At 39.0% G+C, this 24,613-nt stretch overlaps 1 protein-coding gene across 1 annotated transcript in view; it reads right to left on the bottom strand.

Moving 5' to 3' along the window:
* Positions 1 to 378: 378 nt before the first annotated feature.
* Positions 379 to 24,613, bottom strand: part of ENPP3 (ectonucleotide pyrophosphatase/phosphodiesterase 3) — a 91,456-nt gene continuing 67,221 nt past the window's right edge. Inside the window, 8 exon segments of the mRNA XM_014533829.1 lie at positions 379 to 595; positions 6,619 to 6,698; positions 6,701 to 6,771; positions 9,701 to 9,833; positions 10,885 to 10,962; positions 13,526 to 13,661; positions 22,122 to 22,276; positions 23,469 to 23,520. Of these exon segments, the coding sequence (XP_014389315.1) occupies positions 425 to 595; positions 6,619 to 6,698; positions 6,701 to 6,771; positions 9,701 to 9,833; positions 10,885 to 10,962; positions 13,526 to 13,661; positions 22,122 to 22,276; positions 23,469 to 23,520 (876 nt within the window). The 3' untranslated portion in view covers positions 379 to 424.

The following is a 24,613-nucleotide window of genomic DNA, read 5'->3' as shown; positions in this document are numbered from 1 at the left end:
ATGTCAACCTATGAACAGGGAGGTCACAATTTGATTCCTGATCAGGGCACATGCCTGGTTGTGGGCTAGATCCCTAGTTGGGGGCATGTAGGAAGCAGCCAATCAATGGTTCTCTCTCATCATTGATGTTTCTCTCTCTCTCTCTCTCTCTCTCTCGCCCCTTTCCTCTCTGAAATCAATATATATATATTATTGATTGAAGTATTACATATGTCTCCTTTTCCCCTGATTGACACCCCCAATAAAAATATATTTTAAAAAATAAAGTAACACATTTTCCAAAAGAAGTATAAGAAAAAAGAGAACAACGAAAATAATAAAATATGGCTTACAGAGGAATTAGGGAAAAATAGAAAACTTTATTTTATGATTCCTCAACAGAAAAAATCATTTACATATTGTCAACATTGTTTTATATATTTAGTTAAACAATGGTTTCAAATGTGGGTAAATACGTCTTTAGCTGCAAGATTTCAGAGACAGGCTGTGCTTTTCCTTGATAGAAATCTAGCCCAGTAAGAAGTTCCACATCTCGGACCCGGACAACATGAGCTTTCAACCTTTCTTCAATCCAAACAGCTTCTGGTTTATGTTCCTAAAAAGGAGAAACAAAAGACCATTTTTCATGGGGCATATTTTTTAATTAATAGAAAGATCTCTCATTACTTAGAAGTTGTGCTTTTTCCTGTGATTTTTGTTTTGGTTTTTAAAAATGTTGGTGTAATTGACATACAATATTCTATTAGTTTCAAGTGTACAACATAATTTGATATTTGTTCCTGTGGTTGTTATTGCCTTAAATCTTAATTTGATACAGCTAAATTTTTTTGTATATTAAACTAAAAAGATCAACAGTACAAAGTATATTACAGCAAATACAGACCACCACAAAGTCATCAAACTTAGCCATTTTATATCCACTTCGGATGTACATTTTAAAAAATGAAATATTACAGACAGTTAAGTCCCCAATGAAGTTAATATTACAGATGAACTTAAGTCTACTCTGAACTTATTATTTTGTGAGTCATTGTGAAGCCAGTAGGTGCATATCAATATACAATATATACTACTGATTTATGGGTTTTCAAATTTACATAAGTGATATAAGTGGTATTTGATAATTACTTTTTCATTCAACATTGTTTATAATCTATTCATAATAATATATCTATATCTAGTTAAATCATCAGTTTTCAGCTGTGTTTTGTAAAAGCACAGTTTATTTCTTATTGCCATATTAATAGTATTTTGGGCATTATAAATGCCCAATAATAATGCTGTAATAAGTGACTTGGCACATGCCTCCTGAGTTCAAGAACATGAGTTTCTAGCATATATAAATAAAATTTCTGGGTCAAGAGTCCATGAAACTTTAACTTTACCACATATAAGCCTAGCACAAAGTGTTCATACCAATTTGCACTTCCATTGGCAGTAGGTGCTACCTCTGTTTCCCATCATCCTCCCCAAACTATGGTGTGAAATAGGGTTTTATCCCTGCACTATTGCAGGTTGGTATCTTTTCAGTTATTTCCTGGCTATTTGACTTTTAATGGGTCTTTTACTATGCAAAAGTAAGTTCAGTAATTTAGAGTATCGGATTTCTATGAAATCCCAAATTCTTTATTTATTCATTTTCTAATATTCATATCATATTGGTAATTTTCAGTTAAAATTTTTCAAGTTAGAAAGCCTTAAATTTTGTGTAATTAGATGAGTGTGTCTTAATAACTCTCACTTGACTTTAGCACAGTGGCATACTTGTTTTTTAAATATGCATGCTCAAAATAGGCAGCTATTATTTGAGCGAGAGGGAGTATAAGAGGAAATTACTTTTTGTTCCTAACCATTAAAGCATTTCTCTATGTGAGATTCATAATATGTTAATTTTTTAAAATAAATATGCGGTATACCAATTAAAGTTCCTATTTCCAATGGGATTCTAATTCATTCTTTTTTTTTTCCTGCCTTTACTACTTCACATTTCAGTAGCATTTAATATTTTTTATTACTATTTTTTTTCTTTTTTTGTTTGTTAATCCTCACCCAAAGATATTTGACTTTTAGAGAGAGTAACATGGAGAGGGAGAAACAGAAAGAAACATCATTTGAGAGAGATACATCAATTGGTTGCCTTCTGCATGCACCCCACCAGGGCTGGGGAACCTGCAACCAAGGTACATGACCTTGGCCAGAATCAAACCGGGACTCTTCAATCTGCGGGCTGATGCTCTATCCCCTGAGCCTAACCAGCTAGGGTGATTACTTTTTTCATAAAGTTTTCTCCCACTGAGTTTACATTACTCTTCTCTCTCCTGGCTCATTTGGTACCCATCCAACTAAATGTTTACTGAACATCTGACAGTCTGCCCTCTTTTAAAATTGCAATTAAATGGTCTTAAAATATAACACAAAGCTTTACCTTGCAGGGGTGATACTCAAGCTCTTTGCTACCAGAGAGTTCAATAGCACCAACCAATCTGAAGAGACCCAGCTATAGGCACTGCTCTAGTTGCACCAATACATCCCAACAGAAAGCAGCCTTGAATGTACACAGATTTTGTGAACTGTATTTAAATGCGTACTTTTGATTATACACCAACCAATCTGAAGAGACCCAGCTATAGGCACTGCCAGAGGAAGTATTGGCTGATTTGGACTTAATACTGGTACTGTTTGCATATGTACTGGCAAATCAACCGAACAGCAGAACTACTGGTCGCTATGATGCACACTGACCACCGGGGTGGGGGGGCAGACACTCAACGCAGGAGCTGCCCCCAGCCCACAGGCCCCAATAGCCCCACAGGGAATGGGGAACCGAGGGTGGGTGGCAGCGGATGTGGGCAGCGCCAGGTCAAGGCCCCCACCCTGCCAGTCACCCCACACACAGAGGGCAACTGGCAGCGGGGGATGGGGCCGGCGAGCAGGTGGGAATGGCCAAGCTCTCGGTCCATCCCCCCAGCTGGCAGGCTCCGATAGCCTGATGGTAAACAGGGAACTGGGGGGGGGAGGAGTGGCCGTGGGGGGCGGGGCCAGCTGCCAGCAGCTGGGGAAGATGGCCTTGATCGCAGGCCAGGCCTAGGGATCATAACCATGCATGAATTTCGTGCACCGGGCCTCTAGTTTATATATATTTGATTATATGTGTGTTAGAACTGTTACATAAATAGAAGTATTTTATATCCTCCAAATACAATTTGTTTGTTAGTTTTTTGAGGCAATATTAGTTTCAGTATTTTTCTCCCCTAACCACTCTCTTATACTCTCTCCTTAACCATTTATAGTCTGGTTATTACTTCTAACACACTAACAAAACTGCTTTGTCAAAGAAGACCTAACTGAGTATATATATTTTTTTAGATCTTTCAATTATAGATGATCACATCAAACTTCTGAAAATTCCTCCTTTTATTTCCATAACTCTAACTACTTGTTTGATGACTTACTTGTTTGTGTTTGTTTGTTTCTTTTATATTTGAGGTAGAGATTTCCTCAACCGATCTAGATTTTTTCCATTCTGGAAGTATAGATATTTCCCTCAATTTGATTTTATTTAACTCCCATTGTTTAATACCAAATCTATCTCTACAATGCTGATATTCCTTCTAAGGACTATACTTATATTGTTCAATATCTGCTGAATAACTTACAATAATCATAGTCACTTGGACTTGTGGCAACATTTTCATTTATTTGAGAGGAATTTAATAATACACAATTGAGGGGAAAAGAAAAGGGATAAGGAGGGCAGAAAAGATGGTAGGGATGAGGGAAGAAAGAAAATAAAGCAATATGAATCTAGTTGCCTAGATCAAGTGTGAAGTGGAATTGTAATCTATCATTTCTACTTCTGGTGTCTGTTCCCTTAAACCTCTGATAGTGGGAACACCTCCCCAGATTAAGTGGTTAGAATGTTTAAAAGTGCATACTTTTCATACAACATGCTCCTTAAAGCAAGCCAACTATTTCATTGTGTGCTTATAGCACAATCACCTGTTCTAATGCCAGAGGAAGTATTGGCTGATTTGGACTTATTACTGGTACAGTTTGCATATGTACTGTACTTTTGCAGCGATTTGATTATACAGGGTTTTTACCTATATACAATTTTACTTCTGCTGACTTTTGGCTCCGACTTGGGGACAGCCAGGCGTGCTAGAACCGAGCTTACCAGGCACACGACCGCCTCTCCCAGAGGTTAACACAGTTAACGCAGTGTTGAGTTCCGAGTCTCCAGCCTCTGAACCTTCTGGGAAATGTAGTCCACAGTCAGAAAAGTCAACTGTTTTCCATCCGATCGTGAGCCCCTGCTTGGCGGAGCCCAGGAGACCTGTGGGAGCCCAAGGAAAGCGCAGGCGCAGACTTTCCGGCTCGCCATCGCAGTCTTTGTTTGCTGGTGAGTTTGCTTTTGGTTCCGCCAAACGCGAATCTGGCTGTGGGACCTGAGTTTCTGAGCTCAATATCGGGCTGGGAGGCTGTAAGGGAGCATTCGCGGTGTCTGCGACGGGACTGGGGAGGCTGAGGGGGAAGAATTGCCACTGTGACATGTAGTGTTCAAAGCTTATCTGGAGAGGTGGGGGTACTAGAGGAAAAGGGAGGACTCGCGGGTGGGTGACGAAAGGTGTAAGAGGGTGTGAGGGGGTTGTAGTTACAACCTGTGTGAGACAGTGTGTAGTTCCAAGTTTGTGAGGATGAATGGCATGTGAGTTTTGTGGGGTAATAACCTCTAAACCTCACTTTTCCCATTTCTAAAATAATTGCGAGAATGCATCTTTCTGGAGAATCCGTTTTTCTGAAAGATAACAAAAAGGCTAAGCAATTGAGCGATGAGTAATTTTAAAGCAATTTTACATAAAAGCACGCTCATTGTGGTGTAGAAACAAAATCAGCATTAATTTTCTTTTAAGAGGAAAGATTCCCGAAAAACTTTTTACTGGGTGTCTAAATTCTCCTATAAGTATTGACTTTTCTTAATTCTTTGGAGGAACTTTGGTGAGTCTGCTTTGAGAAGCTCTGGACTAAGGAATAGCTTTAATTGGTCATTTACACTTGTACAGACAGCTCAGAATTAGGAAGCAAGTTGTTCTGTGCAGAGATCAAGTTGTTAACATAAGTAACATTCAAACCTGTGAAGAATTTTTTTGTGAGTTTTTTTGAGCCAAACTGTCAATAGTTGTTGGGAAGCAGAATCTCAATGGATTGAGATAATGCTCCTGAAAATGGCAGTTTTGCACCCTGTTTTATACATTATAATAAAAAGAGGAGATGTAAGTGAAATCAATTGGTGATAGATTAGGGAGGCAGGAGAAAGCAAAGTGGGGAAACCTCTGGGATTGGATAAAAAGTAAAATGATACACGTACTGATTTTACTTAGGTGGGTGTAGGATAGTTAACAGTCAATTAACTCAGTAACAATGAGGAGATTTGTGGTCTCCCCAGAGCAGTGTCTGTGCTTTGAGGGGTCTAGAAAAAAGGAAAATTACTTTGACATTCTAAAGAGATCCTATATAATAAAAGGGTAATATGCAAATAGACCGAACAACTGAACAGCCAATCAAAGCATAATATGCTAAAAATATGATTAGGCTGCGCTCTCTATGATGTGCACTGACCACCAGGGTGCAGACGGTCAACCAATCACTATGCACCAGGGGGCAGATGCTCCCACCTGCTCCCACCGGTAGGTTAGCTTGCTGCTGGGGTCTGGCCAATCGGGACTGAGCAAGATGGGCTGGACACGCCCTGGAGTCCTCCCCCTGTCCCTCCCATCCCAATCATGCACTGGTGGGGTCCCTCAGTCTGGCCTGCACCCTCTCGCAATCCGGGACCCCTAGGGGGATGTAGGAGAGCCAGTTTTAGCCCGATCCCGCAGGCCATTCCCCTTAGGAGGGCACCAGATGCAGGGCTCATGGCTGGCAAGTGCAGCTGCAGGCCGATTGAGATTGACTGGGCACAAGCCCGTGGCAGGCAGCGGCAGGTAGGAGCTGCAGGCAGCATTGGATTGTGGGTTTTGGCCCGATCCCTACAGACCACCCAGAGGGACCCCGCCCATGCACAAATTCGTGCACCGGGCCTCTAATTTATACATAATTTGCCTTGATCCAGAAAGATTTTACGGTGGACTAATACATGATATTTGAAAAGGAATGTTACTTGAACTAAGTTATTTTGTATATTTATATTTTTATATATGTATATTTAATTTCAGATCTCATGTTTCAAGTTAATGAAGTTTTTATATTTACACATTCATTCAAGAAATATTAATCTAGTGCCAACTTTGGGACAGAACCTTCAAGTTTGTGTTCAGAATCAAAATATTAATAAGACACCACCCCTTCCCTTATTAGTGAGTGTGAATAAAGTGGAAGTACATAAAATATGCATATATAAACACATGTTCATGTAGGCACATACATGTTCAAATTGTAATTAATTACATAAAGACCAATAGTCTAAGGAAAAGTTTTTAAGTTAGATATTTTTCATACACCTCCACCCAGAAACACCTAACAGAATATATTGTAGTCAGAGCCACTTTTATGAGAGCCCAGATGAGCTCTGACTGATCCTTTCCTTAGGTCCCAGGGACTCTCCCGCTGCATACTCACCAGGCAGCTCTCCACGTTAGTAGGTCGGTGAGGGATGACAAAGGATAGGACGTCCAGCCACCCAGGGCAGGTGTCGGGGCGTAGCTCTTATTTTTATAACTAGTTAGCACCACAAAGTAGTGTGTTGGGATGGGAACACTGCTGTTGACATATCTAAAAACATAATTGAAAAGATTTGATGTCATACATTTACTTCTAAAGATTATAAATGCCTTGATGTATATTTTAAAGAAATGCCAAAGTAAAAAGAAAGTAAATGACTAGAAAGTACAAAAGCATACCATGTATTTTTGCGTGGCAATGAGCAGAACAGACATCTATTGAAGTCCAAGCTTGGTTATTTTGCCTTTATGGGGAAACATTAAACTACAAAGAAAAGTAGAGCATGATATCATGCCTCCTGTGTTTCCTAGTTTTGTTGACTTTGTACTTCATAGTGACATTGTCTAAAAGCAGAGGCTGAGAAAGAAGCCGGGAATAGACTCCTACTCTAGCTATGCACTCCCACTGGATGTCTGGATGTGTTCTAATCCTCTAGCATTCCATGCCTTACTGAGTTTCCTCAACTTCACAGTGTAGACATGGGGATAAATCCATACAACTTATATGACATTCCTTCATTTTCAGATAACAACCATGAAAGTGCTTTTGAAAGTTTTAAGTGCAAAATAAAGTTAAGCTAGTATGAGTCCTCTAAAAGCAATATGAGTTGGTGTAAGTAGTAACATATGATTGTGACTTAGAATTTCTGCATGGACTCAGCACTACCCTGGCTTTGTATTCTGGCTTTACCACTTACCAGTTGTGGAACGTAGGCAATTTATTTAATTTTTCTGTGCTTCAGTTTCCTCATCTGTAAATTGGGGCTAATGGAATCTAACAAAGGATGTTTTGTGGACTAAATGAAATATATGTGAGTGCTTAGAAAACACCTAGCGGGTAGCGAAGTGCTATCCAACTGTCTGCAGAATTATGAAATAGTGTAATATACAATGGATAAACACTGAAATAAGGACAAGGCAAACAAAACACCAAGGGGCCACATACTGAGTAGTCATATATGTTACTTTATCAGAAGGTACAGGTAGAAATCATTGCTTTACTTACATGATCTAGGCTTAGACAATACAATTGTTTAGTTTGGCCTTTTATACATTTTGATAATAAAGAGAAATAATGGATGAAACTTTTAAATCTCTCTATTCCTCTGCGCTGCATTCAAAGGTAATTCTTAGCAACCTATTATGACCAGGTTTAGTACAAAAATGTAGTGAAGTAGGACTAGCTTTCAACATGAAGCTTACACCCTCTCCTGGAAGATACTTTTATGAGTCATCTACTATTGGACAATATTATGAATTGTCACTACTTGCTTTTTTCTTTTTTATTGCTGGACTGGTTCTATATTTATTAGCAGTACAGTGTCTTTCCCATCTCAACCTTTACAAAATTACACTTACTCCTTTGCCCATTAGTTTAGAATTTTTCCAAATATAAATTTTGCTAAACTTTTCCTAGACTTCATTATTTCTTTGCCCATTAGTTTAAATTTTTGCCATATAAAATTTTTGCTAAATATTTAGATAGTCTAGTTAAAAACAGTCAACAATGACGTTTTTATGTAAATATACTATGTAATATTTAGAATACTGAGCTTTTATTTAAAATATTGAGACTTCCCTTCATGATGCTCAATTGCTAAATCAAAAAGTCCACTTGGTTTCAAATTACTTACTCTGTAATTTCACTTGGATCATCAAAATGACCATCATAATTATAATCAAATACTGGTCCACTAACAACATTTACTCCATTTCTTTCCTTGGCATGTTCTAGAAGAAGAACACTGTGGAAGTAATCCCATATTTCTAAAAATAAAAAAATAAGGTGTTAAAAATATCTACCTCTATTGAACATGCAAATATTTTCTATTATAGACTTGTACTTTAAATAGCATCAAGTTCTGCTTCAATAATTATCAGTGCTAATTGGGTAATTCTGCAAAATAATCCATGCAACAAAAATAAACAGCCACACTTGGCTGGTGCAGCTCAGTGGTTGAGGTCACGGTTCGTCTGAGTCAGGGCGTATGCCTGGGTTGCAGACTTGGTCCCCAGTAGGGGGCATGCAGGAGGCAGCAGCTGATCAATGATTCTCTCTCATCATTGATGTTTCTATATCTCTACCTCTCCCTTCCTCTCTGAAACCAATGAAAGTATATTAAAATGAATAAATACATAAATAGCCACATTGGTAAAAAGCCTTTTGTTGTGAATGTAGTGTAGTCTTGAATTACTATAAAATATGTCTCCAAATTTCTCCTCAGGGCTGAGTTGCTTTGGAGACAGTGAATATTAAAAAAAAAAAAGGTCGGAATACACATACTGCCTTATGATTCTAAGGATAAATACCTTTTATTTACTTATGGTGAGTGTCAGTAAAATGTTGTCTTGTGAATAGTTCTTCACAGTTAAGTTAGGATAAAAAAAATTATCAAAATTCTGCCCTAGCTGGTTTGGCTCAGTGGATAGAGCATTGGCCTGCGGACTGAAGGGTCCCAGGTTCGATTCTAATCAAGGGCACATGCCGGGGTTGCAGGCTGGATCCCCAGTGCGGGGCGTGCAGGAGGCAGCCAATCAATGATTCTCTCTCACCATTGATGTTTCTATCTCTCTCTCCCTCTCCCTTCCTCTTTGAAATCAATAAAAATATATTTTTAAAAAAATTATCAAAATTTTAACAAGTCACCTAAAGGTGAAGTAAGTTAAAAAGAAATTATGTCAGAGAGCCTCTTGTTCCTATATTTAAAACATTAAAATGAGATGACTCAGTATCAGGAACAAATTTCAATAAAAGATGTGTTTAGTTTTCATTATTTCTTTGCCCATTAGTTTAAATTTTGCCATATAAAATTTTTGCTAAGTATTTAGATAGACTAGTTAAAAACAGTCAACAATGATGTTTTAATGTAAATATACTATGTAATATTTAGAATACTAAGCTTTTATTTAAAATATTGAGGTTTCCCTTCATGATGCTCAGTTGCTAAATCAAAAAGTCCATTTGGTTTCAAATTACTTACTCTGTAATTTCACTTGGATCATCAAAATGACCATCATAATTATAATCAAATACTGGTCCACTAACAACATTTACTCCATTTCTTTCCTTGGCATGTTCTAGAAGAAGAACACTGTGGAAGTAATCCCATATTTCTAAAAATAAAAAAAAAATAAGGTGTTAAAAATATCTACCTCTATTGAACATGCAAATATTTTCTATTATAGACTTGTACTTTAAATAGCATCAAGTTCTGCTTCAATAATTATCAGTGCTAATTGGGTAATTCTGCAAAATAATCCATGCAACAAAAATAAACAGCCACACCTGGCTGGTGCAGCTCAGTGGTTGAGGTCACGGTTTGTCTCTGGGTCAGGGCATATGCCTGGGTTGAAGACTCGGTCCCCAGTAGGGGGCATGCAGGAGGCAGCAGCTGATCAATGATTCTCTCTCATCATTGATTTTTCTATATCTCTACCTCTCCTTTCCTCTCTGAAACCAATGAAAGTATATTAAAATGAATAAATATATAAATAGCCACATTGATAAAAAGCCTTTTGTTGTGAATGTAGCGCAGTCTTGAATTACTATAAAATATGTCTCCAAATTACTCCTCAGGGCTGAGTTGCTTTGGAGACAGTGAATATTAAAAAAAAAAAAGGTCGGAATACACATACTGCCTTATGATTCTAAGGATAAATACCTTTTATTTACTTATGGTGAGTGTCAGTAAAATGTTGTCTTGTGAATAGTTCTTCACAGTTAAGTTAGGATAAAAAAAATTATCAAAATTCTGCCCTAGCTGGTTTGGCTCAGTGGATAGAGCATTGGCCTGCGGACTGAAGGGGCCCAGGTTCGATTCTAATCAAGGGCACATGCCGGGGGTGCAGGCTGGATCCCCAGTGCGGGGCGTGCAGGAGGCAGCCAATCAATGATTCTCTCTCACCATTGATGTTTCTATCTCCTCCCTCTTTGAAATGAATAAAAAATATATTTTTAAAAATTTTATCAAAATTTTAACAAGTCACCTAAAGGTGAAGTAAGTTAAAAAGAAATTATGTCAGAGAGTCTCTTGTTCCTATATTTAAAACATTAAAATGAGATGACTCAGTATCAGGAACAAATTTCAATAAAAGATGTGTTTAGTTTGTAATGTTAAAGAGTCACGTCAGTATTTTTAAGTTAATAATCTAAACATATACTTACTTTGGAATGCTTCATACATAGGGACCAAATTACTTGTAATTAAGGCATCATATTGACTATCAGATGTTCTATTGTATGCTGCAAAACAAATGAATTGTATTAAATCTAGCTACAAGAGAAAATATGACATACTACATAATAGGCAAATTGCTATTACATACTAATGTAAATTAGCAGTACTAACAAAAATACTAAGTACTCTCCGATAGGGGCCATCACTAATACATGCAGTTTTAGGCACTTGATACTAACCTTCCTGTATTTGTGAATCTGATAGGTAGGAAAATAGAATCTTTGTAGATGCAATCAAGTTAAGGGTCTTAAGATGAAGTTATCCTGGATTTAGAGTGGGCTCTAAATTGAGTGACTCAAATCCTATAAAGAGGGAAAGGTTGAGAAGAGGGGAGACTCAGGGAGAAGGCCATGGGAAGCCGAGGTAGCGATCAGAGGGATGCAACTATAAGCCAAGCAACACCTGAAGCCCCTGGAAGCTGGAAGAGGTAAAGAATTCTCCTCTCTCTCTATTCTCTCCTTCAGAGGGCACATGGCCCTGCTGACACCGTGACTTTGGACCTCTGGCCTCCAGAACTGTGAGAGAAGGCATTTCGGTTGTTTCAAGGCCACCAAGTCTCTTACCGAAGCTCTAGGAAACTAGTATAATGCCAATACGAATGCGTAGTTATTGAATGTGCACAAAACAATAATGCTAAAGCACTCTTCCCAAATAAACTTTTCTTTAAAAGTGAGTTTTAACTCAGTGAGGACTGCCGATGACACTCCAAATGGTTGGCTCTGAGGACTCATGGACTCGTGCTGAGGACGCCAGCATGGTGCACGCTGGGTGTGTGCTCTGGAGCCCCCCTCCCTGCCTGCCAGCTGAACCACTCAGATAAGTGCTATGTGCCTCTGTTTCATTTGTCTCGTGGCATCTATCCATGGAAGTACTGCGAGGGCTAAAGAAAATGCAAGCCTATACATACATGTGTATTACAATACTTTTTATATTTAAACTACCTTTGGGTGTCTGAAGTAAAACTGAAATGAAAGGCCAGTGGGTGGGTACCAAAGAACAAGGAAAATGTAAGTTGTTGGTTGACTTCACGTGCTGTTCACGGTCCTCAGATCCCCTATAAGACTCTTCTACTTTTAAACTAAGCCCTGAAAGTTGGGAGGGCGATATAGCATTACCCCCATTTTCAGAGAGGAAAGAAAAAAACCCCACAAGAATTAGCTTATTGTGGCATTTTTAACAGAATTTATAGTGAAGAGTTAGAAGAAAGTTTCACTTTATCCTTAATATTTTTAAGACAAACTGTGTAGTTACAATTTCATTCCCTTGTTGAAGCAAATATATAGGTACCAACCAACATCCCATGGCTTAACAGATACAATTTTATATGCCAATTTAAAAACATTTATTAATAAATTGCTCACGTCTTTTAAGGTTTATCCTAGGGTTTGCATAAATTTAGTAGCTCTAATTGTCTCTAGATATTTTAATAAGATATATCAATTTACTTATCCTAATTCTGTGTGAGAAGTTTACATTGTAATGTTACTTGCTGTCATTAACCCTTTTCCCTCCAACTATGAATTTCAAAATCTTAAAATTATAGATCTCTACATTGATCTCTTTGGTCATGGCTTCCAGAAAAATGAAGCCAGCCTTAGCCGGTTTGGCTCAGTGGACAGAACATTGGCCTGCGGACTGAAGGGTTCTGGGTTCGATTCCAGTCAAGGACACACACCTAGGTTGCAGGCTCAATCCCTCGCCCTGGTCAGGGTGTGTGCGGTAGGCAACCAATCCATGTGTCTCTCTCACCTCAATGTTTCTCTCTCTGTCTCTCTCTCTCCTTTTCACTCCCTCTAAAAATAAACTCACCTCAATGTTTCTCTCTCTGTCTCTCCCTCTCCTTTTCACTCCCTCTAAAAATAAAAAAAATATCCTCGGGTGAGGGGGTGAGGATTAACAACAACAACAAAAAAGAAAAGTGAAGCCAAATAGCAGGAGTAAACCCATTCCCAGAAGCTGAAATGGTTGAAAATCTCATAGGTGAATTAATTAAAATAACATTTCCTGCTGAGCAGGGAAGAGAGGTGAGTTTTAGAAAAATCACACTGGTTTTTGCATGTTCCCAAAAGAGATGCTTTCTAAAACAAACAAACAAACAAACAAACAAAACTTCAAGTTCATTCTGCTGCTTAATCCACAGTTTGAAATTGTTGGCTATACAGCGTGAGTGAGTGAGAGGCCTGAATTCCAGCCGGATTTCTTTTCAGGGGCACAGCTGCATCCTCGATACAGTCCTTAGCTTGGGCAGCAGCCAGAAAAAATGTTTTTTCAGACGCTTGTTTCCCTCTCCAAAGAATCTTCAGTTTTAAAATTAAACTTAAACCTGCCGAACTTTCTAAACATCTGGGCCAGATTAGAGCTCATGTGTGGTTCCCGCTGCAAAATTTATTAGTCTTTATTATAGCTGTTGCCCTGCTTCGGGCCAGTCCACAACCACTGGAAGCCTCCTGGGCAGCTGCTTCAGCCCAAGCAGATAGTTTCGCTGGCGAGTATATGTTTAAGGCACAAGCCCACATCCAGCTGATGAGGGCTTTCTAAGCTGCTGCTCTAAAAAAGAGTTATACTAACCCGGAGGATAGAGGAAGCCGTGGGTGATATTCTTGTGTGGTAAATAGAAGGAACATTTTTGGCTCTCAGAAGGAGCAACCCTGACATCAGCCCGCAGACAGTCTGGGACAGTGGGAGGAAGAGGTGATGTGTCTCCCTGTTGAAAGAGAGAAAAGAAAAAAAAAAAATTACGCCCACAGTTGTGGCTCACCCATCACCTTATATGGTTTGTAACTTCCCTAGAATGTTTTTCATTTAACCTTTTTCCTATTTTCTTAGTGAATCAGGTCTACGCAAGCAATGAAAATGGATGTCTTCAGCAATGTTTTCTTCTGTGGTTCCCTTCTGGCCAGGGACACCAGGAGGGCAAATCAAATACACCTTGGAAAGGAACACTTGTGGTGTAAAACCTGAATTGAGAGCAGAGGAATGATGGGAGCTGCTGCTAAAAAACAAAATCCTTTTCAGGATCTAACTTTAGGGGGGTGATATATGTTGTACTTGCAAATAAAAATTGAAAATAAAATATAAACTTTAAGAAAATACATATTGAACTAAGGATATTATTCTTCCATTGGGCAAGAACGTCTATGAACCTAAGATTAATTCACAGAAGCTGTAAGTGGTCTAAACTTACTTATTTGGGGATTTCAATAAATTTTAGTTATGCTTTGTTCATCATGAAATATAAAAATGTTTTAAATAATTTTCTTTGTAACTCTAATACCATAATGTATTCCACTAGTAAGCATCCAATAAATGTGCTAACACCAATATTTAAGGTAATATAGTATGAAGTTATCCTTATATTTTGATTAGCATATAATCATGAGTAAGTAAACACTTTGCTATTCATTTATTTTTTTCCCAGAGATTTTGACTTATATGCCCTCAATTGCCTACAATGTATATATTTCTTAACAAATTTTATAATTTATATAAATAATTTTAAATTACAATATCCTTCTTCTATTTACTGCTTTGCACTAAAAGCAAAAATTAGCTCTGGAGTCTAAAATTCAGTAATCATTTTGTCAAACATTCGTAATGAATACCTTAAGCTTACACAATGTTATAAGTCAATTATATCACAATAAAGCTGAGGGAAAAAAACACATAGATCAATTCACAAAGGAAAAGGCAACATACACTGTGTGCTATAATCATAGACAGAAAATACCATGAGGAGATACAGGATAGGTAGCACATGAAGATAAGTCTGGGGAAAGTCAAACAAAGAATGGACCTCCTAACATGGTGCAGTTGGAAAACACTAGAGTGGCCCTGGCCACTGAGGTTTAGTTCATTGAGCATCATCCCATGTCATGGGTTCGATTCCCGGTCAGGGTACATGCCCAGGTTGCGGGTACATGCCCATTCTCAGTAGGGGGCATCCAGGAGGCAGTAGATCAATGTTTCTCTCTCCCCCTTCTTCCCTTTCTCTCTCTAAAATCAATGAAAACATATTTTTTTAAAAACCACCATAGTGGAGTGAGTAGACTTCTCAATTTGATTGAATACACTTTTCTTTGCTCCCTTCTGAAATCCTATTAAAAGGACAGTAATGGTAAAGGTGTGTAACGGATGACAAGAAACTTTCAGATAAATATATTTGTTTACAATTGTAACCTGACTTAGACCAGTAAACACCTACAAATAAGCGTCTATGGTTGAGGAAAGCACAAAGAAGTAGATTCCTACTACAGAACCCCAAGGTAGAACTTGATGTCTCTTTAAGACAAGGGATGTGTATAGGGATGTAAAGAAGAGGATAGGTTGAAAGTCCGTAGAACAGACTAAACAGAATCTTCACTCACAGGAGAGGCTGAACCAAAGGAGTAATCAGACTAAAGGACACCCCAGAGAGCAGGTGCACCATCCTAAAAGCAATGGAATTAAATAAAAATCTATATACTAAATGATAAGATTCCCCCCAGTCTCACTGTCCCTATGTAGCCTGCCAATCCTACACCATGGGTCAGATTAAAAGTGTCCCTTTTTGGCCCTACCTGGTTTGACTCAGTGGCTAGAGAGTCAGCCTGTGGACTAAAGGGTCCCAGGTTCAATTCTGGCCAAGGGCATATGCCTGGGTTGTGGGCTTGATCTCCCCTCCCCCAAGTAGGGGGCATGCAGAAGGCAGTCAATCAATGATTCTTTCTCATCATTGATGTTTCTATCTCTCTACCTCTCTCCATCTCTCTCCCTTCCTGAAATCAATAAAAAAAAATATAGTTTTAAAAGTATCCCTTTTTGGAAAACACACCATCCTAAAAGGCAGATTAGATACTGACAATTGGGAGTTCTTGACACATAGTCTGATTTTTATCCAGATCAACCTATAGCAAATCCTATCAGCTGGCAAGCCCAGCTATGCAGCTTAGTGCCTCACCATCCTACCTAATAAAGAGGGGATATGCAAATTGACTGTCATGCCATCACAAAGATGGCAGCACCCACAGTGGAGGCGGGGTTTCTGTGACACAAGAAGGCTGGGCCCACAGCAGAGGCTGAGTTCCTGTAACGAGCCTTAACGAACAATCAGCAGGGACCTGAGGCTGTGTGGCACTGGGCTAGGCAGGAACCTGGGGCTGCGCCCCCCGCCCGGTGGGGCTTGACAGGGGACCTCAGGCCGCTCCCCCCGCCCCAGTGCCAGGTCAAGGGGACCTGAGGCTGCGCCCTCCACATGGCAGAGCTTGATGGGGGACCTGAGGCTACGCCCCCCCCCCACCCAGTGGGGCTTGACAAAGATGGGGCCGGCCGGGTCTGGATCTCACCCACATTGGTAGGCAGGGACTTGACTCTGGGTCCTGTGGCGTGCCCCAGACTCTGACAAGAGGAAGATTTTCAAATACATTTTACTAATTTTCTTTCATCTCTGACACTTCTATTATAGAGAAAGGGCAAATAGCAATATTAAAATATTTCCTCTAATTAATCCCCTTTTAATGTGCATGAATTTTGTGCACTGGGCCACTAGTTAAAATATGAGCTGATAGCCAGGGACCACCAGACATTTTGTGGGGGTGGCTAGCTCCTCAGAGAGGTGAGAGTATTTATAGCTTCCACATAGAAGAAGCAGAAAGCAATAGAAAAGGATAGAGATCACAGAAAGAGCTCTTGGGATTTAGAACTATGACAGCAGAAATAAAATATTCCATAAAATCTATAAGATTAAGTTGCTAATGTCTCTCAAAAAGTTGAATTAAAGATGAGAAATAGAAAAAAGTAGGGAACATGTGAAAACATTAGATCAGTCCAGAAAGTCCACTGTCCTAGTAATTTTGAAAAAGGAGTTATTTCTAAAATTCTAAAGCTAAACCATAAATTAAGCATATAGATAGAATAAGAACCTTTTGAGACACACAAAGTCTCAACAATGTATCTTCTCTTCTTTTCTCAGGAAGCTGCTGAGTAAAATAATCCACCAAAACAAGAAGTAAACCAAGAAATATGAAGATATTTGTGTTAGAGGCAGTGGATTAACTCTCACCATTCATTTCACTCTCCTGGTGGCAGACACCAAAAAGCTAAAAACATTTGTTTATATTCTTTCAAAAAAAAATCCATCACAGCAAACAGTTCTGAATGGCTAAGTTTCTCTGGTTGGCATAAATGGAGACACAAAGATGTTGTGAAATGGGAGAACCAGGACTATTGATCGCTGACTGAGTTAGCCCCACAGACTCCAGAACATTGTGAGTTGATGTTTCCTACCACACATCTTTATCGTTTTACTCTAACACCTCGTATGCTTAAGTTTTATTTGAAGAAATGCACAATACAGAAATGCATCCATTGATGCATTTTCCATAATGTGAAGAAAATGAAATGGCTGTCTTCAACAGTTAAAATTATGAAAATGTTAAGGAAGGAAGTTGATTATAATTTTCCATGAGACTGCAACTGTGAAAGTTGGGCTCAAAATGTTTACTATTTTCTCAAAGTGGCATAGATTTTGGATTGGGGGAAATGGACTAGGATGATATTGGCCAGAAAGTACTGCAAAAGGGTTACATGTTCTGTGCTAACTGAAAATCTTACATACCAGACTTGAACTCCTAAATATAATAAGTGCATCAAGACTAAGAAAGACAGGATGTGGCCTCCTTTGCAAAGGTAAGCTTAGGTAACAGGCAGCCCTCTAGAAGGATGGAGAGGAGGTAAGGTCACTTCAATTCTGAGTCTTGGGCTACCCCCCAACTCCCCCCACCCCACCCCCCAACACACACACACACTCACATAAACAGCTCCAATTTTGCCATCTTCTCAGAATTCCTTAAAGTTTTTTAAGCCAGGGTATAGAAAGTCAAGAAAACAATAAATAGAACTTAATACTCGGGTAAAATCTGACCTCTCTCAAAATTCTTTAAGAGAAGCTGATAAGTATATACAAGAAATCCAGATGCTTTCATTTCTAATCTGGCATGGGAATCAAATAAAACTTGAACAGAGAATAAAAATATTTCTATTGAAGGTATAGACTCTCTTTACCTATAGACTGAATGTAAAAGCTAAAAGTAATTGAAGATTAGGTAGTTATGATCATGCCTTATGGTAGGATAATAAAACTATATACATTTTTAATTATATTTCTGGTCATGTAATGTGACTTTTTTTTTACAGGGACAGTATTTCTTATGGTTAAAAATAAAAACATTTACAATGCACAATAATGTCCCTCATTTTTAAAGAGACATTACATAAACATAATTGGGTTATAACTTATAATATTGCAACTAACAAGCTTTAGAAACAAAAAAGGCTTTAAAAAAACTTCAGTGATATGGGAGATATATACATTTATAGATAAAGAGAGAGAAAGAGAGAGATTTTTCAGTCTTCCAGATTTTCTTCTCTGAAAAAGCCCTTTGATTTCATATTAAATTTATCAAGTATAGTCATGGGGAAGAAGAGGAGGATAAAATGGTGATGGAAGAAAACTTAACTTGGGATGGTGAACACACAATACAATATACAGATGATGTATTATAGAATTGTACCCCTGAAACATATGTTATTAACCAATATAAACTTAATAAATTCAATCAAAAAAGGAAAGTTTAAAAAAATTGTAAAATATAGATTCTAAATAATAATCATAATCCTTGCTCTTATTTTCAAATTTTCACCTAGCAACAGAAAAAAACAGTTCACATCTTCCAAGTTGGCCCAGAAGCAAGACCCACCCACATACAGTCTGACCAATCTTAATGGCTTTGAAGCATTTGAGAACTATGATTTCAAATCACAACTATTCCCCCCAGAACTCTTTGGAGATAACAACAACAATTAGAAAAACCCACCCAAACCACAGAAAAACGAAAGCTCCATAAAACTTAATGGCACAAGCCAAGTGGGCCCATGCTCCAAAAAGTGCTTATTTAAAGTCTGATTTTTCAAACACAGAGCTGATTTACAACATTTTTAGGTGAATCTCAAAACATCCTTGTATGTAATTTTCTTGAGCCACAACATACTAACAGAGTAATTTCTGAATTAGAAAGCAGAAAATTGCTAGAATTCCATCCTGTCACATGTAGGGAGAAATACACAAGCAGTTCTGTGGGATCAGTGAAAGGACAGGAACTTTTGGTAACAAAGAAGCTACTTTTAAAACAGTAACAAAAGAGAATTGTACTAAACTCCCAGTCTGAGTCCACTTAAAACCTTTCCACCCTTGGTTTCCGCCAAAACTCATAGAAATTTAGGAATGCAAGACAGCAGGGGAACGTATTAAAAACATGAACATTCCACATAATCCCTGATACCTGGACTTTTCAAAATAGAGAACTGAATATTAAGACTGCCCTTGAATATACTGCTCCTCTCAAAAACAGAAACAAATAGATACTATTTTAAGGAATAAATAACTTCATATTGTTATTTCTTAGTATGTTTCACAGTATGCTGAAGAAAATCACAAGCAACTGAACATTGTACATATTAAGAAAGTGATGCTGCCCTTGTGGGGGACAAAGAAACTTTCCTTCACCTCTCTAGGTTCTTTCAGCTGGTCTAGTAATTAACTCTACATGAGACAGATTCACAAGAGAAAATAACCAAATTTAATTGCATCTGTATGGGAACCCCTCGTATATGAGAGGCTCAGAGCCAGAAAGGGAAAATGAGGTTATATATGGCATTCTGAGCTAAGGATGAGGTAAGGCACCTTGGGGCTCCAGAGAGGAAGGTCATTCACAGGATGTTAAGAGCGGCTGTTCAGTAATTAGAAGTTTGCCCTGCTCTATAGGTAGGTCATAAAAAGTTCTGGTAATAACTCTTAATATGGACAAGGCCCCTAATTTAAGTTCTTTAAGGGAGAGTTGAAAGTTTCTCATGAGCTTGCAGGGTCCCTCTTGCCTTCACATCAAAATAATTCACATGCCAGCGTGGTCTATCTCAGGAAGGCCTGTCCTAAACCCCTTCACCATTAACCACACACATGGACTCAGGTAACTGTAAAATATTTGCCCACATTGGGAATCAACATTAGTGCTCTTCTACCACTGACCACAATTAAGCCATTGTCAGCAGCACAATTGGTGTTCAGAACACACAAAGCTCTAATTAGTAGTGGAAAGTCATGCTTATTTTCTCCAAAAATCTTGAATTGTAACAAGAGTAAATAAATCAGATACAACCAATCACTTCCCTTCCATAAAAGAAGTAGAACATCTGTACCCTTAGCAAGAATAGTAATAGGTTGAGGTTTGTCATCTGAATCCTTGGATTAAAATACTTTTTTCTATAAAAACAGTTTCCTGGTTATTTCCTTACCCTTCTGGTTAAAAGCACTGCTTTGTCTTTAAGTCTTTGAAAATACTGGTTGGGATCAATTCATCCAATGCATTTATTCCTTAAGCATTTACTGGGTCAACTCCAATGTGTTGGGGATATCCTATATAATAAAAGCCTAATACGCAAATCGACTGAACAGCGGAACAACCGGTGGAACGACCGGTTGCTATGACACGCACTGACCATGAGGGGGCAGATGCTCAATGCAAAAGCTGCCCCCAGCCTGCAGGGCCCAGGCCAGCCAAGGCAGGTGCCAGCGGGAGCCCCCCGATCACCCCACCAGTTGCCCTGCCGAGGGAGGTGACCAACAGCGGCGGCAAGGGGTGGTGCTGGCCGGCAAGCGGCACCAGGCCGGCCAAGGCAGGTGCCAACAGGGGGCCCGCCCAATTGCCCCGCTGGTCGCCCCACAGATTGGCCCTGATCGCCAGCTAAGCCTAGGGACCCTACCTGTGCATAAATTTCGTGCACTGAGCCTCTAGTATTAAATAAAACTATCCCTGCTCTGAAGGATTGTTTCAACTGATTTTTGACAGACTTTGACTTTTGCTTTAATTTACATTTCTGAATGCTAATGAGGTTTACTTTCTTGTCTCATATCCTTTGCTCATTTATTAACTAAGATACTTATCATTCTCTTGTTTATTGGTAGAAATTTATTAGCTATTCTAGAGCCTAGTTATTATTCTGGATCCTCATCTTGTTTCTTATATGCAGTGTAAATATATTGTCCCCTTCATAACTTTGTCTTTTTGTAACACATTAATATAGTCAAATTAGCAAATGCGTCTTTCTATGCATAATAACTACCATTCTCAGATGACTTATTTATTATATGCCAGTATATGCCAGTACTTTTCACAGTGTGCTGAAGAAAATCACAAGCAACTGAACATTGTGCATATTAAGAAAGTGATGTTGCCCTTGTGGGGGACAAAGAAACTTCATTTTTCTGTGGTTTGGGTGGGTTTTTCTAGATATGCACAAAAGAAAATATAGATTTGCTGTTCACATTTAGGTCTATAAATCTACCAGCAATTTAATTTTGTATATGGTGTGAGGTAGAGATCTAGTATTTTATTTCTTGTGGTAGTAAAATGTCCCTGTCATTTATTGAAAATTAGTTTTCCAAATAGTGAAGAAGGAAGAGGGTTTAAGCAACTGGATTCTCAACCTGTCTGGAGAGATCTGAGAGAGAGAACACCTGTACATGTAACTCTAGTATGACGTACTAGAGTGCGGGATCCTTCAGGGAAGAATCACCTCTTATTCACACTGTGTTACTTGTAGTACACAGCAGATAGCAGATTATCTGTTAAATAATCAAATAAATACAAAGGCTTTTATAATCTAGTTACCATCCCTTCTAGGTACACCTACCATATACAGGGTGGGGAAAAGTAGGTTTATAGTTGTGAGGATGCAAAACACAGTTTATTCTTGTATTATTATTTGTTAATTATTGCATTATTTTCCATACAAACAAATATAAACCTACTTTTTCCCCACCCTGTACTTAGAAGACATGAAATGAATAGTGTGCCTCTGTACTTCCTGTTGCTTCTCTTTGAAATCTTTTCTACCTGCCTTACCAATTGGAAATTGTAAACAATTTTTCCAGTCAAAGCACAATGTGTTCCTCTTTTGCACCCACACAGTACCTATAAATACCTTTAAACAATACCTGGAGCATTTTCTTACAAAACACAGGCCAGTGAAATCCCTTTGGGATCTCTACCAAAAATCAAAATTTAAGTCTTAAGATATTAGAGAACTACATATTTTTCCCAGCTTGTGTGGATAAAGGGACACAGGAACTCACTGGTTTGGGGATTGTATATGAGCTCCACATGGGCATTCGGGTAGCTTTTCCAAATCCACTGACATATTCCCTGTGATAAAGGAGACAGTGCTCCTTGTTCTTCTGCAGAACCTTGGGCCTCCCATATGGCAAGTTTAGTTTCTCTGTTGCTGTTACTAAAATGAAAACAACAAAATAAAAATGTTTGTGAAATTAGCAAATGCGTCTTTCTATGCATAATAACTACCATTCTCAGATGACTTATTTATTATATGCCAGGTACTCTGATAAATATTTTATATCTTTAACCTCTTTTTTGAAAATATTTTACATCTTTAACCTCTTTTTGAAAATGTTTTTATTGATTTTTAGAGAGAGAGAAAGGGAGAGGGATAGAGAGATAGAAACATTGATGAGAGAGAAATATTGATTGGCTGTCTCCTGCATTCATGCCCCCTACTGGGGATCGAGTTCACAACCCAGGCATGTGCCCTTTTGGTTCATGGGTCTACGCTCAACCACTGAGCCACACCAGCTGGGCTTTAATCTCTTTTAATATTTATAACAAGCCTATGAGGATTATTATTCTATTCTACAGATAACAAAACTAAGATTTAGATATGTAATTTAGCCACGCAGCTAACAGCTCACAGGACATATTTAAAGAGATAAAACCTCAAAAGTACAAACTTTATGACAAAGAGGATCTACTTTAATAATTGTCATAGGAAAGATATTGGAATTGTATGATAGGTATATCCTAATGTATTTAGTTTTACTTATTTGTTATTATAATCTAAAATTATATCAATTGTTGATATTTTAAAAAACCTATGGGGTATTTGTGCTGTGGAATAACACTCAACAGGTTATAAGATTATCAAACAACCAGCATACTTACTGAACTCTTACTGTGTGCCAGGCACTATTCTAAGGGCACACATTTATTAACTCATTTAATCTTCAAAACAACTCTATAAAGTAGGTATCTCCATTTTATTATTGATGAAACAGACCTAGTGAGTTTAATACAAGAACTCTTAAAAGATATTAGGTAATAATAACATTGCTCTAGGCCAGGCACTGTTCTAAATTCTTTCCATGGATTAACTCTTTTAATATAACTACATGAGGTGAATACCATTGTTATAGATGAGGAGATGGAGGCAAGCGAGGTTACATGATTTGGCCCAGGTTGCTACTGTTGTTAATAGTTCTGGGTTTGTTTGTTTTTCCTCTTTACATTGGCAATGAAATATTTATGAACAAAAGTCCCTGTGAGCTTATTTTTGAAGGATTCCAAAAAGGTAATATTGTATTTTGTGAGGTCAAAATACCAAAGAGTTAACATGTATTCTATTGACTTACCTGCATCTTGAGGGAGATTTAGCCTTTGATTCGCCCATTCTACATCAGAATTCTGCAAGATAATGTGGTAGGGGGAAAAGTCAGTCAAGATAGTAACACATATTTTAGAAGGTGGTCAAAATTATTTCTGCAGTAATCACATGAATGCTTTACTATTGAACAAAGAAGCTAGACTAACTTGAATTTAAAGACTAATTCTGCCAATTAGAAATATAGTACTATTCCTTGGAATACTTTTGTGTGGGAGTTTGAATAGCAAAGAGCTTTACAGAGAAGAACTTGGCCTTGCAGTTAGGTAGACCAAGCTTCTGTGACCTTGGACAATTTATCTAACTTCTCTGAGCCCTCTTTATCTTTAAAATGGGGACTAAAGTGTCTGCTTTGTAATGTTTTATGATTATTACTGGAGGCCTTGTGCACGAAATCATGCACTGGGCGTGGGGAGATTCCCTCAACCCAGCCTGTGCCCTCTTGCAGTCTGGGAGTCCTCTGGGGATGTCCAACTGATGGGGAGCTGGCCTAAGTCATCAGTTAGACATCCTCACGCCAGGCATGAGCCCAGCTTCTGGCTGAGCGGTGCTCCTCCTGTGGGAGCACACTGACCACCAGGGGGCAGCTCCTGGGTTGAGCGTCTGCACCCTGGTGGTCAATGCACATCATAGCGTCCGGTCATTCCACAGTTTGGTCAATTTGCATACTAGCCTTTTATTATATAGGACTAGAGGCCCGGTGCACAAAAATTTGTGCACTCGGGGGGCGGGGGGAGGGGGGTCCCCCAGCCCGGCCTGTGCCCTCTCGCAGTCTGGGACCCCTCGGGAGATAACGACCTGCTGGCTTAGGCCTGCTCCCGGGTGGCAGAGGGCAGGCCCAATCCCTAAGTGCAGCCCCTGGTCAGGCTCAGAGCAGGGCCGATTGGGGAGTTGGGGCGCCGCCCCGTCATGCACAGAGCAGGGCGGATCGGGAGGTTGCAATGCCACCCTCAGTCACGCTCAGGGTAGGGCCGATTGGGGGATTGGGGCACCGCCCCCTGTCACACTCAAGGCAGGGTCGATGGGGAGGTTGCAGCGCCACCCCCTGTCACGCACAGAGCAGGGCCAATCAGGGGGTTGGGCGCTGCCCCCTGTCATGCACAGAGCAGGGCGGAT

Source organism: Myotis brandtii, unplaced genomic scaffold, assembly GCF_000412655.1.
Source record: "Myotis brandtii unplaced genomic scaffold, ASM41265v1 scaffold123, whole genome shotgun sequence".
Classification (NCBI taxonomy): Eukaryota; Metazoa; Chordata; class Mammalia; order Chiroptera; family Vespertilionidae; genus Myotis; species Myotis brandtii.
Note: the sequence above shows the minus strand (reverse complement) of the source record. Positions and strands in the feature narration are given on the sequence as shown.